This window comes from Bacillus rossius, chromosome 8 (genome assembly GCF_032445375.1).
Source record: "Bacillus rossius redtenbacheri isolate Brsri chromosome 8, Brsri_v3, whole genome shotgun sequence".
NCBI lineage: Eukaryota > Metazoa > Arthropoda > Insecta > Phasmatodea > Bacillidae > Bacillus > Bacillus rossius.
Genome location: NC_086336.1, coordinates 40603495 through 40621197, shown reverse-complemented (window position 1 = coordinate 40621197; position 17703 = coordinate 40603495). Strand labels below are relative to the sequence as shown.

General features: G+C 43.8%; 1 protein-coding gene across 1 annotated transcript in view; it reads left to right on the top strand.

The window, feature by feature from the left end:
* Window positions 1-17703, top strand: part of LOC134535311 (sodium- and chloride-dependent glycine transporter 1) — an 80679-nt gene that overhangs the window by 23146 nt on the left and 39830 nt on the right. The window contains exons 3-6 of the mRNA XM_063374379.1: window positions 775-906; window positions 3373-3527; window positions 10709-10791; window positions 12656-12923. Of these exons, the coding sequence (XP_063230449.1) occupies window positions 775-906; window positions 3373-3527; window positions 10709-10791; window positions 12656-12923 (638 nt within the window). The remainder of the gene's footprint in view (window positions 1-774; window positions 907-3372; window positions 3528-10708; window positions 10792-12655; window positions 12924-17703) is intronic.

The following is a 17703-nucleotide window of genomic DNA, read 5'->3' as shown; positions in this document are numbered from 1 at the left end:
CGCCAGGGAGCCCCGAGAGTTTGAAAAGTCAAAAAAGATACTTCGAGTAAGGCGCAAACCTTGGAACGGGTCTGTCTGTGTCGTTACGACTCTACGATTTGTTTGTTTGTTTTCTTTTAGAGCTGTAGCAAACCGTATGTATTCGTTACTGAGTAACGGGTGCGGCATCTAGTAACGAGTAACGAAACGTTACACACGAATACATTTCGTTACTCGCATCTTTCGTATGTTTCACGCATGCGCGCGCGTATTCGTTACAAAGAACGATGTTTGTTTATTAATAAAAGTATAATTTGGAAATTCGTCGTCCAAGTTTTTTACTGTTTATTAAAGGTATTGTGTGTGTAGACAAAGTTTTAGATTCGAACAGAAACAACGTAAGAAAGTATTTTTTACAAATTATAAATATGTATGTTTTTGTTTTTTATAATCGCGTATTTTCACGTTTTATGTTCTTATCTTAAAAGATATATTATAATAAAGCCGCTCTAATGAGAGTTAATTGTTTCTTGGTTAACAAAAGCTGTTAATTATCAAATATTTTTAATTGTTTATATTCAATTTATTTTTATTTACGCGACGTCATACTGTACGCGTACGAAATACGACTCGATTCGATGCTGTTACATAACATAGCATGTGCCATGTCATGCGGTATCAGAAGTAACGAGTAACGATACGAAAGTAACGAGTACTAATTGTTATAGTAACGAATACATACGGGTACAAATTTTTTCGTTACTTTTACACCTCTATTTTCTTTCCGCCCGACAGGTGCTTTCCTGGTGCCGTACCTGCTGATGCTGTTCCTGTGCGGCATCCCCTTGTTCCTCATGGAGACGACCCTCGGCCAGTTCAGCAGCCGCGGCTGCGTCACCGTGTTCGCCATCAGCCCTCTCTTCAAGGGTGGGTCTCGACCTCCCGGAACAACCGGCCAACGGCCAGTCAGTGGCACCAACCTGAGAAGCCTAAGATGTACATCAAGTTCTGTCCCTGTCCGAACACGCCCGAATATTCACCTTCGGCCAACCTCGGGATTTGTTTTATTTTTGCGCAGGAAAAATAAATTCAAATATTAAAAGTGGTCGGTTTGGTTAGCTACATTAAAACACTTGAAAACACTATGGACGGTTAGTTAGGTTAGTATAGCTACATTTAAATAAACATAGAAATATATATATATAAACCCGAGGTTGGCCGAAGGTGAATATTCGGGCGTGTTCGGGCAGGGACAGAACTTGATGTACATCTTAGGCTTCCCCACCAACCTGATCTCCGATCATTGACTGATCCACAGCTGCATGCCCCTCCCCCCCCCCCTGAAATCCGAATAACTTTCAGATCTTCTCAAAATTCCTTATCACAGTGTACAAGACTTATTTTACTGCGCGGTGCTTTAGATTATACGACGTTTTCGAACCGCAAATATAATTTAAGTACATACTAAATATTCAAATTGTAAATGTACTAAATATGTATAAGAAAATTGATTTCTGCCTTCTCCTGGATCCGCCTTCTTCAGTCTGGATCCGCCAATGATCTTCGCCCAATAGCGATCATCTCTCGAAGTTCATACCAGTGGTGCGCAACTGCATGGGCGGAATATGGTCACTAAAAAAACTGTGTGTTTGAGAAATGACTAACATCTAAAATTGATTTTTAAAAGTAAGGAAATTATATAATTTTTTGTAAAATATAATAACATAAATAAAACGTTATTTTACAAACATTCTTATTTAAGTGTTTTATGGAATTATTGCGTTAACGGATTGGCGTATTAAGTATAAAGTCAATATATTATGCATTGGAATAATTTTTTGTCAATGTTGAATTATTTTGGTAGCAATGAATAAGCATTACTTTTAAAACAAAATCGTTTAGCCTATGTGTTTGTCAGACACGAAACACGTGTTAGTAATGCTTTAAATGAAATACATGTGCACAATTTTTTTTTGTATTAGAATATTGTTTTCGTGCCATAAATATTAATTCTGTGTCAAATTTAAGGTTATCAGACGTGTGCATGAGTGTAATTTTTGCAATAGAAACTGAGGTTATGATTTAAACACTCATATTTTGCTGCCAAGCAGTTTTTAATTTTTAAAACCTAGAATAAAGCATTTTAACATAGTGTTTTGGTTGTTCCGTATTACTAAATAAATAATATAAAACATAATATATTTAATATTCCCATTAAAGAACGATCACAAAAAATCAGTTGCCAACATTTACTTTCGATTTTTTTTTTTTTTCGGTTGTTAGGTTGCCTCTAAATACCGCACAATTATTGAATTTCCAAAGAAAATAAGGGCGTTAGTTATAGCACTGATTATTCACTTATTATTTATCTTTCTTTGTGGTTCATACGTTTTCAATCTGCGGCAACAGGCGGCAGCAGTGTCAAAAAAATGTTTGGTGCAATTTCTATTGGTGGTCTGGAACGATATGAAGTTAAGACTGATTTAAGGGGGAAAAACAAACAATCTTCGTAGAACTAATCACCATGTGAACCAACCAGAAACCAGGTTCTATGAGTTTAATGCTGGAATCACATTAATATAACCGCAGGCACGATAAGACAGCTATATATATATATATATATATATATATATATATATATATATATATATATATATATATCCAGCCATGGGGACTGTCAACAGAAGTTAAAACTTAAAACTTTGTTTTTAAATGTGTAATATGACATAATTTCTACGTCAAATGTACGTAAGAAAATGATTTTGGTATTATATCAGTACGATGTCAGCATGATATAATTTATCCTTACATCATTTTTTAGTCACAACAGATGTCAGTGATATGTAAAAATTACGTAAAAATCCGACTTACCAGTGATGTCAGACCTAGGTCATTTATTCACGTGGTGAAATTAACTTCACTTACTGCTACTACAGCATGTCGGTGATGCGAACTCAGAAGATTTTACCCATCCAAAAAAGAGTCCAACACGCACATGGTACAGTTGAGTATATACAATGTATTAGTATATATATGCGTACAGTATACATGTACACAGGCCGCTGCGATTCGCCAGTCTGGCGCAACACGTCACTAGCATGTCGTGACGCGAACCCATAAGTTTTGCCCCTACCAAAAATCGCTCAACGCGGCTAAAGAAGTTTTCATTTATATGTTACATGAACTTTTTTTGTTTCAAAACATCATTAAGTGTTTTTCGGACAGTTTTAATCACTTTTATTAAGCAATTAGTCGTCAAGTAGTTTAATTAGCATTATTTAAGTAAAACTTTGTGTTTTGAACCACTATTCCGAGTTTTATTTTTGTATTAGTTACGTGCCCACCCAACAGATAGAGTCGCACTTCTATGACTCCCTGCTTGCCGTGTTCCAGGCGCGGGCTACGCCATCCTGGTGGTGAACTTCGTGTGCAGCACCTACTACAGCGTGATCCTGTCCTACCCGCTCTACTTCCTCGCCATGTGCCTGCGCAGCGAGCTGCCGTGGGAGGACTGCGACAACCCCTGGAACACCCAGCTGTGCTTCAAGGTCACTCCCCGGACTCTGCTACGACGCGGACACGGTGTAGTAGTAGTATAGAAAAGGGACTCCGGGCACTGGGTTCTGGGTGTGGTGCCTGGTGCCGAGCGCCATCTTGGATTATGACGTCACGGCGGCCATCTTGGATGACCTTGACCTTTGACCTAGAACGTTCCGCCATTTTTAATGATGACGTCATTGTTGCAATTTCCAGCATGGCCGCCATCTTGAAATTCTTTATTTATTATCGAATTTTAATGAAAAATTTTAAAATTTATAAAAAAATAAATAATTAAAATTTTATTTGAAATATTTAAAAAACAAATGTTGCGATTTCCGTTACGGCCGCCATCTTGAAAATCCGTAATTTTGATGTTAGAAAATTGGGGGAAATTTTAAAATTTATAAAAAAATTAATCAATCCAATTTAATACTAAAAATTTAATAAAAAATATTTTTTAAAATTATAAAAAAGAACACACGTCATGGAGCTCGGAGTCCTCGGTACAAACCCGGTGAGGGCAAAAAAAAAATGACGATGACCGATCATTCCTCCACGGAAGTCGCTGGCCTCCCACCACTTATGTCAAGGTATATATATCGTCAGCTAGTATGACGTCATGTCCGCCATCTTGGAAATCTTTGTTTATTATCCGATTTTAATGAAAAAAGTTTTAAAATTTATAAAATAAATAAATAATTTGTTAATAAAATTCTTTAAAAAAAATCGTTGCACATGTCGTTACGAACACCATCTTGAAAATCCTTAGTTTCAATGCTAGAAAATCCAAAAAAAAAAATTTAATTATTTTAAAAATTGTTAACTTCAAATGTTTAGTTATTTAAACGATTTCGGTCCTTGGTTCGATTCCCAGCGAATAAATCAGTAATTAATTAATGTATTTAAAAAATATCAATAAAAAGTAATAAAAATGTCTTACATTACACCCGAAATTTTTAATTATGTCACCACTGTATCATTATCGTTACAGATGCCATCTCGAAAATCTTTATTTACTATCCGAATTTAATGAAAAAAGTTAAAAATTCATCAAATAATTAACTTATTAGAATACTGATTGATTAGATTGATTCCTGTCCTTGGTTCGAAACCGGTAAGAGAAAAAAATAAAAAAACTACATATCCTTCCTCCACGGAAGCAACCTACAGACTGACCTACCACCACCAATAACAAGGTATATTTCGTCAGCTGGTATAATGTCATGTCCGCCATCTTGCCTTCGTCTGCTGGAGGCCACCATCTTGTTTTCTTCTGCTAGAGTGTGCTGATGCCATGTAGTATGATTTTCTGTTCACCATACCTTTGACCTCGAATGTTGGCATATAACTTTGACCTTCACCTTAAACTTTGACCTTGACCTTTAATTTTGAACTTGACCATGAAATTTGACCTTTACCTTGAAAATTGACCTTGACCTTGAAACTTGACCTTGACCATGACATTTGACCTTGACCTTGACGACCATCATGGATCCGACATTTTGTGTTCAGTACATGCTACCAGTAGCTACCACCTGCTAGAGGACATTGCCACCATCTTGTTTTCATCTGCTGGAGGACACCATCTTGTGTGTGTACTCGTCTTATAGAGTGCATTACCATCATGCTAGTTTTATTCTAACCCGCTAGAGTGCAGTAATCATTTATTATTACTAAGGTGCCCAACAACTTGACATTTGGACACCATCTTGGAATCGTGTAATTATTTAGCTAGAAATTCGGGAAAGATTCCAAAATTCACCAAAAAAAATTACAATCAATCTACAAATTGATTTGATCAGTTCCTGTCCTTGGTTCGATACTTGACCAGTGACAAGGGTAACTAAATATTAAATAAATTTTTGATTCTGTTTTCCATTACCTTTCGCGGAGTTTATTAATCATTCACTCTACAAAAATAAAACTCAAGACAATATACTTGTCCGACAAATTAAATAGTCGCATTACCTAACATGTAAGTCTAGTTTTTCGATAATCTGAATAACCTCTAAACCGTTCATGTACAAAGCCATACATATAGGCCAAGCGTCTCCGGACCTCGAGACCGAGTCATGCACAATATCAGACGTATAGGCTAGTCATTTCCGGACCTCGTGAACTTCTTCGTCGTTAGATAATTACAGTCAACTAGATAATGCCCGGCATGCGTTGCAATGCCTCAATCAATTTTTTTTTTTTTTTGTAATTTTTTAAACGTATACTAAGCATCTTTCTTTATCTCTCTAATTCTCTATCTCTCTATGTATATCTCTATAACTCTCTCTATCTTTCTATTTATATCTCTATCTCTCTATATATCTTTCTAGCGGACCCGACAGACATTGTCCTGCCCAAATGTACTTTTTGTGAGATATGGATATGGTGGTAAGTATTTATACGCTGGACATTTTGTATCTTCTCATTATACATTATACGCCACTGCCGTTACCAAAAACCTTTCCCATGGTTACGCAGAAGGCAACAACAATGCAAAAGCCCGTTGCCATGGAGGCTAATTATCAACAATGCTTAGTTTTTTTGCTTTTAAAACGTGTTTTTTTTTTAGTTTTTCTTAACTCAGAATCGAGATAAAATATCAAATTGTGAATCTAAACCATCCTCGAATCCCCGTGAACTCACACACAAAATTTCATCAAAATCGCGTACAAACAGATAGACAGACAGAAAAAGTACTGTTTTATTATAGTAAGATAGATAGATTATTCTTACATGTTCGCATCCATGCAGTATATGAAAAATCAGCATGCATAGCCCCACACCTATAACTATACGTATCTGCTGCCCACGACTTTTTCCGCATGGAATTTTGTATTATCTTGCACCATTTAGAAATTTAAACATTATAACATAACAGTTGATACAGTTGTAGTAGTTTTCTTATGTTCACAAATGATAATTTTTCTCACCTCTATTTCAGTCTTTGCAATAAAAATATGTTACTACCTAAATTTTGAGTAAATATGTTTCTACTTTCAAATGTAATGACGGGAAGACACTTCATAAAATGTCTTTGTAAACCACATTTACTGTTTTTTCCGTCTTGAGCTAGAATGTAAAGATTATCTGTATTACTGACCCGCGAGCAAGCTACATACATTTCAGAGAGAGAGAGAGAGAGAGAGAGAGAGAGTGCGAGAAAGACACCTATTGAATGTCTATCTAACTAATTTTTTTATGAGAGCATATTTTCATTAAATAAATCATGAAATCATTCAACGATAAAAGCTGTTTATTTAATTAAGCGGACGGGTTCGCTCCAAGGAGAAAATTGACGCGGCGAGACCTCGTGGACATAGAGAAATGACACACACTCACTATTTGTGTGGCTATGAAACATGATTTTTTTCTGCAATTTAAATTGTAATAAACAAAAAGGGTATTGAAAATTGAAACAAATATGGCAATACCATAAACTGTCAGGATCTTTATTTTTTTCTTACTCTCTACTTAGTTCCCTACAATAGCAAAACTTAATGGCTTCTAATAATGCGTTGAAATTTTTGCTTTTAAAGCGTGTTTTTTTAGTTTTTCTTAACTCATAATCGAGATAAAATATCCAATTGTGAATCTAAACCATCCTTACTATTTGTGTGGCTATGAAACATGATTTTTTTCTGCAATTTAAATTGTAATATACAAAAAGGGTATTGAAAAATGAAACAAATATGGCGACACTATAAACTGTCAGGATCTTTATTTTTTTCTTACTCTCTGCTTAGTTCCTTACAAAAGCAAAACTTAATGGCTTCTAATAATGCGTTGCAATTTTTGCTTTTAAAGCGTGTTTTTTTAGTTTTTCTTAACTCAGAATCGAGATAAAATATCCAATTGTGAATCTAAACCATCCTCGAATCCCCGTGAACTCACACACAAAATTTCATCAAAATCGGTCCAGCCGTCTAGGAGGAGTTCAGTGACATACACACGCACACAAGAAATATATATATAAAGATTAGACCATCGTGAAATTCTTTATACATACTAAAGGACCAAGAGACCTTGAAAAATATTTTAGCAACACCAAGAGGTTTTGAACAAGTAAATATTCAGTCACTACAGATTTTACTACGCACAATCAATGAAACGGAAGCACAATCGGAAGCACATTCAACATAATGGAAGCACAATAGGACACACATTCAACGAAAACGGAAGCACATTCATAGAAAATGACGCACAATCGGAAGCACAATCAACAAAAAGGAAGCACATTTGAAAGCACAATTAACAAAAAGGAAGCACATTTGGAAGCACAATCATAGAAAAGGACGCACAATCGGAAGCACAATCAACAAAAGGAAGCACATTTGGAAGATCATTCAACAAAAAGGAAGCACAATCGGAACCACATTCATAGAAAAGGACGCACAATCGGAAGCACAATCAACAAAAAGGAAGCACATTTGGAAGCACAATCAACAAAAAGGAAGCACATTTGGAACACAATCAACAAAAAGGAAGCACATTTGGAAGCACATTCAACGAAAATGAAGCACAATCATAGAAAAGGACGCACAATCGGAAGCACAATCATAGAAATGGAAGCACAATCGGAAGCACAATCAACAAAAGGAAGCGCAATTGGAAGCACAATAAACGAAGAGGTAGCAGTAGTTTGAATTCAGTTTACAAGAAATAAAAATACTTTTTTTAATATAAATAATTCATTTATTTTTCAATAGTACACGCATGACAGTTAAACAAATGATTATTGTATGTAGCCAGCTTTCCGCAGTTCTTTAAGTATGGACGATACTTCGTCGATATGCGAGTAGTTTCCTCTACGAACAGATGCCACCAACAGTCTCAGGCGATCAACTAATATGTTAGGATCTTCACATTACATATAATCAATCTCTTCTGCTATGTTCATCTTCCCTGCATGTTTATAATACATATTATGATCTCTGGTGTCTTCCGTTTTAACACCAACCTCAAGGTAACTTTCGTCATCGAGCCAGTGTTCATGAATAGCTTGATCAGGATAATTTATTTTATTACGACGTTTCCATCGTTTCGGTCTCAGGACATCGTCACAGTCCTCGATCTTGTCAGCTTTAGGTGCTTCATCACAGTCTTTGCATTTGTCATCAGCCTCAGAGTCACTGTCGCCATCACCGTAGAAGGCATTGACTTCACCCAGATTACTGTAAGAATTCGGTATCGTTGATGTCAAAGCTTCTTCATCGTCTTCATGCTTCCTTTTTAGGAGTCCGCCAATTTTATAAAGTAGGAAAGATCTACTTGAATTCGGCTTGAATGTATTCACACTTTTCACGTTAAGGATTCTTCTATTGTCTTTATTCTTCCATAAATCATCAACGTCATTCAATTTAAGTTCTTTGTCGAGATCGGAAGAGCCATGAACATAATCTCTTTCAAGGCAAGGAAACTTATTGACGTAATGCAGATCACTCTTCTTTAGACTAGTAGATCCATCGTTGACCTCTAGCTCGTACGAAGGCTTAGCGTTACAAGTTCTATCATGTCTTTTTAAGCTCTCTCTTCGCGTAAACGACTTGCTACATCGAGCACATCTTATCATATTGCGTAGTGGATTTTTAATACAATCATTCTTCTCGTGTTGTCTTACATTCTTTCTCAAGATGAATTCTTTGCTACAATAATTACACCTGTGTCCTTTCGATACAGTGACAGACAACGAATCGGGATCCATATTAGTTACTGAGACTAATGCCAGATGCAAACTGAGAGTTATAAATTAGATCCTTTACTTAAATAGAACATTTTTAATATTTCATCAGCGAGAGTTAAGTTATCTCAAGCAAAAAACTTGTTACAAGTAGTCCCGATTATTGGCATGATTTGTCGTCACTTGTTGTGTTGAGTCATAATTTATTTATTTATTTTATGTTGGATTTGGGATGCTCACTAACGATCGCAAAAGATTGAAGGCTTCGCTAGACACCAAGGACAAGGAAGTTCGTCTTGCTTTTTAGTGATTTTCAGATGTCTCAGAGCTTATTATTATATATGACTGAGTAATGGTATTGTCGTTTGAATTCCACCTGATAAAAATATTACAAGTGATGATTTAGTATCAAAAATTCAATGAATTAAATTTAACTCAGAATAAAATGACATGTCTCGTTAAGAGTAAAACTCCTTCACGGAGAGATCGGTTTCTCAGAAACAACCAGAAGCACTTGGAAGAACCACAGGAATAATCGTAAGCACATGGAAAAAATCCATCAAAATATTGACAAGAATAATCGCAAGTACACGGAAAAAAACATCAAATAATGGCATGAATAATCGGGAGCACACGGAGAAAACCATCATAATATTGACAAGAATAATTGGGAGCCCAAAGTGTAAGTTTTATAATGTTAATTTAAATACTTGACGACTAAATGCTTAGTAGAAGAGATTTAAACTGAGCAAAAAAAAAGTGAATTCTGTTTTGTTACAGAAAAATCATGTTCCATATAAACGAGTAGTAGATGCACTATTTCTAGTATTTCACACCACAAAATATGCGGCTACCAAAATAAAGAGGATTGATTTTCAGTGATTTGCTACTTCCCACAATAAATGCAGCTATGTTAGTAATGGATTATAAAAGCTACAATCTAGCGGGTGCTCCCGAAACTACTTCAAAAACCATGTTCAGTCTTGGCGGTCAGAGTCTCTACCCCGTGGCCGCGCTGAGTGGCCGGAACTGTTCTTCCCGACTGGCCGCCTGGTAGCGACCACTCGGGCCTCCTCAGCCCAGGTGAGCCCTGGTCGGGCCTCGCGTCGCTACTCTTAATGGACGCACGCCCAGTTACACATGGCTTTATTATTGAAAGAAAATTCCAAAATATAAACATATATACCGTAACACGCGTGAAGAAATAAAAAAAAAACTAACCTTACAGAACTGAAAAAAAACATGTCATTTACAGAGTGGGAGACATAGATATCGTGTAGCCTCACGTGCTGAGTAGCTGTCACATGAAATACTTACCACTTAAAGAAGAAAATTAATATGTTATGCCAGTCACACAGATGTTGGATGACCAATTATGCTTAGGTTCAAGTTTCAAATACGTCCAAAGAAACTTTTTGTTGTGTTATTCTGCTTGGTATTAAAATTTTACTATTAAGTATATTTTATATTTCATGTTAATGTTTATCAGGATAACTTATTTGTTTCATTCTTCAGTTAGGTTCCGTCCAAAGCAACGCCAGTTCACAAGCTATGAATATGACGCGCAAAATGAAGACTCCTGCAGATGAATTCTTCCAGTAAGTATATTTGTCGCGTTATTTTACAATCATAAGGTAAATTATTTTAATCACTAAATAAATCAAGGGTAGCACGTTTTCCTCTTTTGAATTACCATTATATTACTCAAAGTTACTTCCCTGAGCATATATATTTTGTAGCAGTTTCCTATTAAGTTTGATTTATGCAAAGGCAGGGGAACTATGCAGCCTGTTATACTGAATAAGACAGCTACTACAACATTGATTGAGACGTTGGAGAATAACTTTCCGTTTTAAACACAGGTACAACCCAAAATTCTAGCAAAAATAAAATGAAATTAATCTTCTTTTTTGCCATGGAGGTACATATTAACCGACCAAGTGGTTGTTTGTTATATCATTCATTTAAATTAATTTATTGCAGCATAATTCCGAGGTATTAGTGCATCTTGCATAAAAGAAATACCAACTTAAATTTTTTCCTAGCTCATTCTCAGGGTGGACTACACGTTCACGTCGCAAAGCCACTTTCTTCAAAGTGTAGTAGTCTATGGAGTGGGTATATATTCTAAAGTGCAAGTCACCCTGGTTGGCAACTGGTAAGCAAAACAAGCCACAGCTGTTTAAAAGCTAATTCTAAAAGTTTGCTCAACAGCAAAAGTCGCCCCAACAAAAAAACAGAATTGCTCATTATTCAATGCGGACAGCAATGTCCAAGTTCCCGGCCCTTGTTCGGTAGTTTCCTTCTGCCCCAGTAACTCTTCTTTCTGAACCATCCTTCTGTATCCTGTTTGCTTGAATAATGTTTGTTTTTTGCACCAAGCATGCAAGAGCTCAAGGTTTCCCTGTGCCTATGCAGGTTTTAACTGAACCCAACTTGTCTAGTTTTAGTCTAGGTGAGTTAGTCATGTCATCAATCCTCTGCCATGGCTGGCCAATCACCTCCTAGCACATGATGCATGCTACCACTCCTGCAAGGCTAAAATCGTACATGATTAAGTATATAGTTATCGGACTGAGACGCACTTAAATTCTTCCCTACCTAGACCCTTCCCAAGCACACTTAGTTTTAATTTATATTAGAGAAAAGATTGTCCAACAACTTGAAAGGAACTTCCTAGGAAGAATCATTAAAAAAAAGTCATCATGCAGTGAGCCAGGACAAAATTTTTGACGAAACATAAAAACGCAAAATAGCTATCGATAGATTTTGGAGAAAGGTCTTTGAATGAAAGTGTTGGCGATAAGAATGGCGTGTGAGACCAATGGTGTTCGACGCACCAACCAAGCATAGCCTTGGTACTCAAAAAATACCAACTTTCTGACATCGAGCGTGAATTAATACTTTTGTCTGTCATCAAAAATAAATTTCAGGATCATAATTATCAATAGCAGAAACATTTATGGTTAAATTATTGATTCAAAATTTGTTATTTCCACAAGCCTTTTTATTAATTTTTATCTATTCAGCGATTGCGCGAGAGCTAAAAAAAATATCGATACTACAGTTATGGACACTTCTATACTGCACAGAAGCCAATAATATTTGTTAATGATTATTATATGTACTATCCATGTTTTTCTTAAAATAATTGAGGTATGATATAGTAACATATTTAATTTAAACTTCTATTTTAAATGTAGTTTTTATCAATGGTAGTCATATTAAAATGCGTGCACCAGAAAAATTAAAAATTCAGCCTATCTATGTTGCGTTATTATGTATTGGATATAACATGTACAACTAATACTTAATATGGATCTAACACCTAGACTCTGTTATTAGTATCTAGTATCTATTAGTATCCCAAATTTAATATGGTAAGGGTTATTCATACTTGGGTGCCCCTCCCAGAAGTCAATCCTGAATACGCTGACTTGGAGCGGGAATCCTTTCCGCCAGCAACAAGATCCTGCAGATCTCGGACGGTATCGGAAACCCCGGCCAGATCGTGTGGCAACTGCTGGTCTGCGACGTGGTCAGCTGGGTCGTGATCTTCCTGTGCATCATGAACAGCGTCCGGTCCGTGGGCAAGGTGGTCTACTTCACCGCCACCTTCCCCTTCGTCATCATCCTGGTGCTGCTGGCCAGGGGCCTCGCTCTACCTGGGGCCAAGGAGGGCGTGTGGTTCTACCTCTACCCGGAGTGGAGCCAGCTCGCCAACCTCAAGGTGTGTGGGCAAGGAGGTCTTCTTCACCGCCACCTTCCCCTTCGTCATCATCCTGGTGCTGCTGGCCAGGGGCCTCGCGCTGCCTGGGGCCAAGGAGGGCGTGTGGTTCTACCTCTACCCGCAGTGGAGCCAGCTCGCCAACCTCAAGGTGAGTGGGCAAGGTGGTCTTCTTCACCGCCACCTTCCCCTTCGTCATCATCCTGGTGCTGCTGGCCAGGGGCCTCGCTCTACCTGGGGCCAAGGAGGGCGTGTGGTTCTACCTCTGCCCGGAGTGGAGCCAGCTCGCCAACCTCAAGGTGTGTGGGCAAGGTGGTCTTCTTCACCGCCACCTTCCCCTTCGTCATCATCCTGGTGCTGCTGGCCAGGGGCCTCGCTCTACCTGGGGCCAAGGAGGGCGTGTGGTTCTACCTCTACCCGGAGTGGAGCCAGCTCGCCAACCTCAAGGTGTGTGGGCAAGGTGGTCTTCTTCACCGCCACCTTCCCCTTCGTCATCATCCTGGGGCTGCTGGCCAGGGGCCTCGCGCTGCCTGGGGCCAAGGAGGGCGTGTGGTTCTACCTCTACCCGGAGTGGAGCCAGCTCGCCAACATCAAGGTGTGTGGGCAAGGTGGTCTTCTTCACCGCCACCATCCCCTTCGTCATCATCCTGGTGCTGCTGGCCAGGGGCCTCGAGCTGCCTGGGGCCAAGGAGGGCGTGTGGTTCTACCTCTACCCGGAGTGGAGCCAGCTCGCCAACCTCAAGGTGTGTGGGCAAGGTGGTCTACCTTCCCCTTCGTCATCATCCTGGTGCTGCTGGCCAGGGGCCTCGAGCTGCCTGGGGCCAAGGAGGGCGTGTGGTTCTACCTCTACCCGGAGTGGAGCCAGCTCGCCAACCTCAAGGTGAGTGGGCAAGGAGGTCTTCTTCACCGCCACCTTCCCCTTCGTCATCATCCTGGTGCTGCTGGCCAGGGGCCTCGCGCTGCCTGGGGCCAAGGAGGGCGTGTGGTTCTACCTCTACCCGGAGTGGAGCCAGCTCGCCAACCTCAAGGTGAGTGGGCAAGGTGGTCTACCTTCCCCTTCATCATCATCCTGGTGCTGCTGGCCAGGGGCCTCGAGCTGCCTGGGGCCAAGGAGGGCGTGTGGTTCTACCTCTACCCGGAGTGGAGCCAGCTCGTCAACCTCAAGGTGAGTGGGCAAGGTGGTCTACTTTCACCGCCACCTTCCCCATCGTCATCATCCTGGTGCTGCTGGCCAGGGGCCTCGCTCTGCCCGGGGCCAAGGAGGGCGTGTGGTTCTACCTCTACCCGGAGTGGAGCCAGCTCGCCAACCTCAAGGTGAGTGGGCAAGGTGGTCTACTTTCACCGCCATCTTCCACATCGTCATCATCCTGGTGCTGCTGGCCAGGGGCCTCGCTCTGCCCGGGGCCAAGGAGGGCGTGTGGTTCTACCTCTACCCGGAGTGGAGCCAGCTCGTCAACCTCAAGGTGTGTGGGCAAGGTGGTCTTCTTCACCGCCACCTTCCCCTTCGTCATCATCCTGGTGCTGCTGGCCAGGGGCCTCGAGCTGCCTGGGGCCAAGGAGGGCGTGCGGTTCTACCTCTACCCGGAGTGGAGCCAGCTCGCCAACCTCAAGGTGTGTGGGCAAGGAGGTCTTCTTCACCGCCACCTTCCCCTTCGTCATCATCCTGGTGCTGCTGGCCAGGGGCCTCGCGCTGCCTGGGGCCAAGGAGGGCGTGTGGTTCTACCTCTACCCGGAGTGGAGCCAGCTCGCCAACCTCAAGGTGAGTAAGCAAGGTGGTCTACCTTCCCCTTCGTCATCATCCTGGTGCTGCTGGCCAGGGGCCTCGAGCTGCCTGGGGCCAAGGAGGGCGTGTGGTTCTACCTCTACCCGGAGTGGAGCCAGCTCGTCAACCTCAAGGTGAGTGGGAAAGGAGGTCTACTTTCACCGCCACCTTCCCCATCGTCATCATCCTGGTGCTGCTGGCCAGGGGCCTCGCTCTGCCCGGGGCCAAGGAGGGCGTGTGGTTCTACCTCTACCCGGAGTGGAGCCAGCTCGCCAACCTCAAGGTGAGTGTGCAAGGTGGTCTACCTTCCCCTTCGTCATCATCCTGGTGCTGCTGGCCAGGGGCCTCGAGCTGCCTGGGGCCAAGGAGGGCGTGTGGTACTACCTCTACCCGGAGTGGAGCCAGCTCGCCAACCTCAAGGTGAGTGGGCAAGGTGGTCTACCTTCCCCTTCGTCATCATCCTGGTGCTGCTGGCCAGGGGCCTCGAGCTGCCTGGGGCCAAGGAGGGCGTGTGGTACTACCTCAACCCGGAGTGGAGCCAGCTCGCCAACCTCAAGGTGAGTGGGCAAGGTGGTCTACCTTCCCCTTCGTCATCATCCTGGTGCTGCTGGCCAGGGGCCTCGCGCTGCCTGGGGCCAAGGAGGGCGTGTGGTTCTACCTCTACCCGGAGTGGAGCCAGCTCGCCAACCTCAAGGTGAGTGGGCAAGGTGGTCTACCTTCCCCTTCGTCATCATCCTGGTGCTGCTGGCCAGGGGCCTCGAGCTGCCTGGGGCCAAGGAGGGCGTGTGGTTCTACCTCTACCCGGAGTGGAGCCAGCTCGCCAACCTCAAGGTGAGTGGGAAAGGTGGTCTACCTTCCCCTTCGTCATCATCCTGGTGCTGCTGGCCAGGGGCCTCGAGCTGCCCGGGGCCAAGAAGGGCGTGTGGTTCTACCTCTACCCGGAGTGGAGCCAGCTCGTCAACCTCAAGGTGAGTGGGCAAGGTGGTCTACTTTCACCGCCACCTTCCCCATCGTCATCATCCTGGTGCTGCTGGCCAGGGGCCTCGCTCTGCCCGGGGCCAAGGAGGGCGTGTGGTTCTACCTCTACCCGGAGTGGAGCCAGCTCGCCAACCTCAAGGTGAGTGTGCAAGGTGGTCTACCTTCCCCTTCGTCATCATCGTGGTGCTGCTGGCCAGGGGCCTCGCTCTGCCTGGGGCCAAGAAGGGCGTGTGGTTCTACCTCTACCCGGAGTGGAGCCAGCTCGTCAACCTCAAGGTGAGTGGGCAAGGTGGTCTACTTTCACCGCGACCTTCCCCATCGTCATCATCCTGGTGCTGCTGGCCAGGGGCCTCGCTCTGCCCGGGGCCAAGAAGGGCGTGTGGTTCTACCTCTACCCGGAGTGGAGCCAGCTCGTCAACCTCAAGGTGAGTGGGCAAGGTGGTCTACTTTCACCGCCACCTTCCCCATCGTCATCATCCTGGTGCTGCTGGCCAGGGGCCTCGCTCTGCCTGGGGCCAAGGAGGGCGTGTGGTTCTACCTCTACCCGGAAAGGAGCCAGCTCGTCAACCTCAAGGTGAGTGGGCAAGGTGGTCTACTTTCACCGCCACCTTCCCCATCGTCATCATCCTGGTGCTGCTGGCCAGGGGCCTCGAGCTGCCTGGGGCCAAGGAGGGCGTGTGGTTCTACCTCTACCCGGAGTGGAGCCAGCTCGTCAACCTCAAGGTGAGTGGGCAAGGTGGTCTACTTTCACCGCCACCTTCCCCATCGTCATCATCCTGGTGCTGCTGGCCAGGGGCCTCGAGCTCCCTGGGGCCAAGGAGGGCGTGTGGTTCTACCTCTACCCGGAGTGGAGCCAGCTCGCCAACCTCAAGGTGAGTGGGCAAGGTGGTCTACCTTCCCCTTCGTCATCATCCTGGTGCTGCTGGCCAGGGGCCTCGAGCTGCTTGGGGCCAAGGAGGGCGTGTGGTTCTACCTCTACCCGGAGTGGAGCCAGCTCGCCAACCTCAAGGTGAGTGGGCAAGGTGGTCTACTTCACCGCCACCTTCCCCTTCCTCATCATCCTGGTGCTGCTGGCCAGGGGCCTCGAGCTGTCTGGGGCCAAGGAGGGCGTGTGGTTTTACCTCTACCCGGAGTGGAGCCAGCTCGCCAACCTCAAGGTGAGTGGGCAAGGTGGTCTACTTCACCGCCACCTTCCCCTTCGTCATCATCCTGGTGCTGCTGGCCAGGGGCCTCGAGCTGCCTGGGGCCAAGGAGGGCGTGTGGTTCTACCTCTACCCGGAGTGGAGCCAGCTCGCCAACCTCAAGGTGAGTGGGCAAGGTGGTCTACTTTCACCGCCACCTTCCCCATCGTCATCAACCTCAAGGTGAGTGGGCAAGGTGGTCTACTTCACCGCCACCTTCCCCATCGTCATCATCCTGGTGCTGCTGGCCAGGGGCCTCGAGCTGCCTGGGGCCAAGGAGGGCGTGTGGTTCTACCTCTACCCGGAGTGGAGCCAGCTCGCCAACCTCAAGGTGAGTGGGCAAGGAGGTCTTCTTCACCGCCACCTTCCCCTTCGTCATCATCCTGGTGCTGCTGGCCAGGGGCCTCGCGCTGCCTGGGGCCAAGGAGGGCGTGTGGTTCTACCTCTACCCGGAGTGGAGCCAGCTTGCCAACCTCAAGGTGAGTGGGCAAGGTGGTCTACCTTCCCCTTCGTCATCATCCTGGTGCTGCTGGCCAGGGGCCTCGCGCTGCCTGGGGCCAAGGAGGGCGTGTGGTTCTACCTCTACCCGGAGTGGAGCCAGCTCGCCAACCTCAAGGTGTGTGGGCAAGGTGGTCTTCTTCACCGCCACCTTCCCCTTCGTCATCATCCTGGTGCTGCTGGCCAGGGGCCTCGAGCTGCCTGGGGCCAAGGAGGGCGTGTGGTTCTACCTCTACCCGGAGTGGAGCCAGCTCGCCAACCTCAAGGTGTGTGGGCAAGGTGGTCTACCTTCCCCTTCGTCATCATCCTGGTGCTGCTGGCCAGGGGCCTCGAGCTGCCTGGGGCCAAGGAGGGCGTGTGGTTC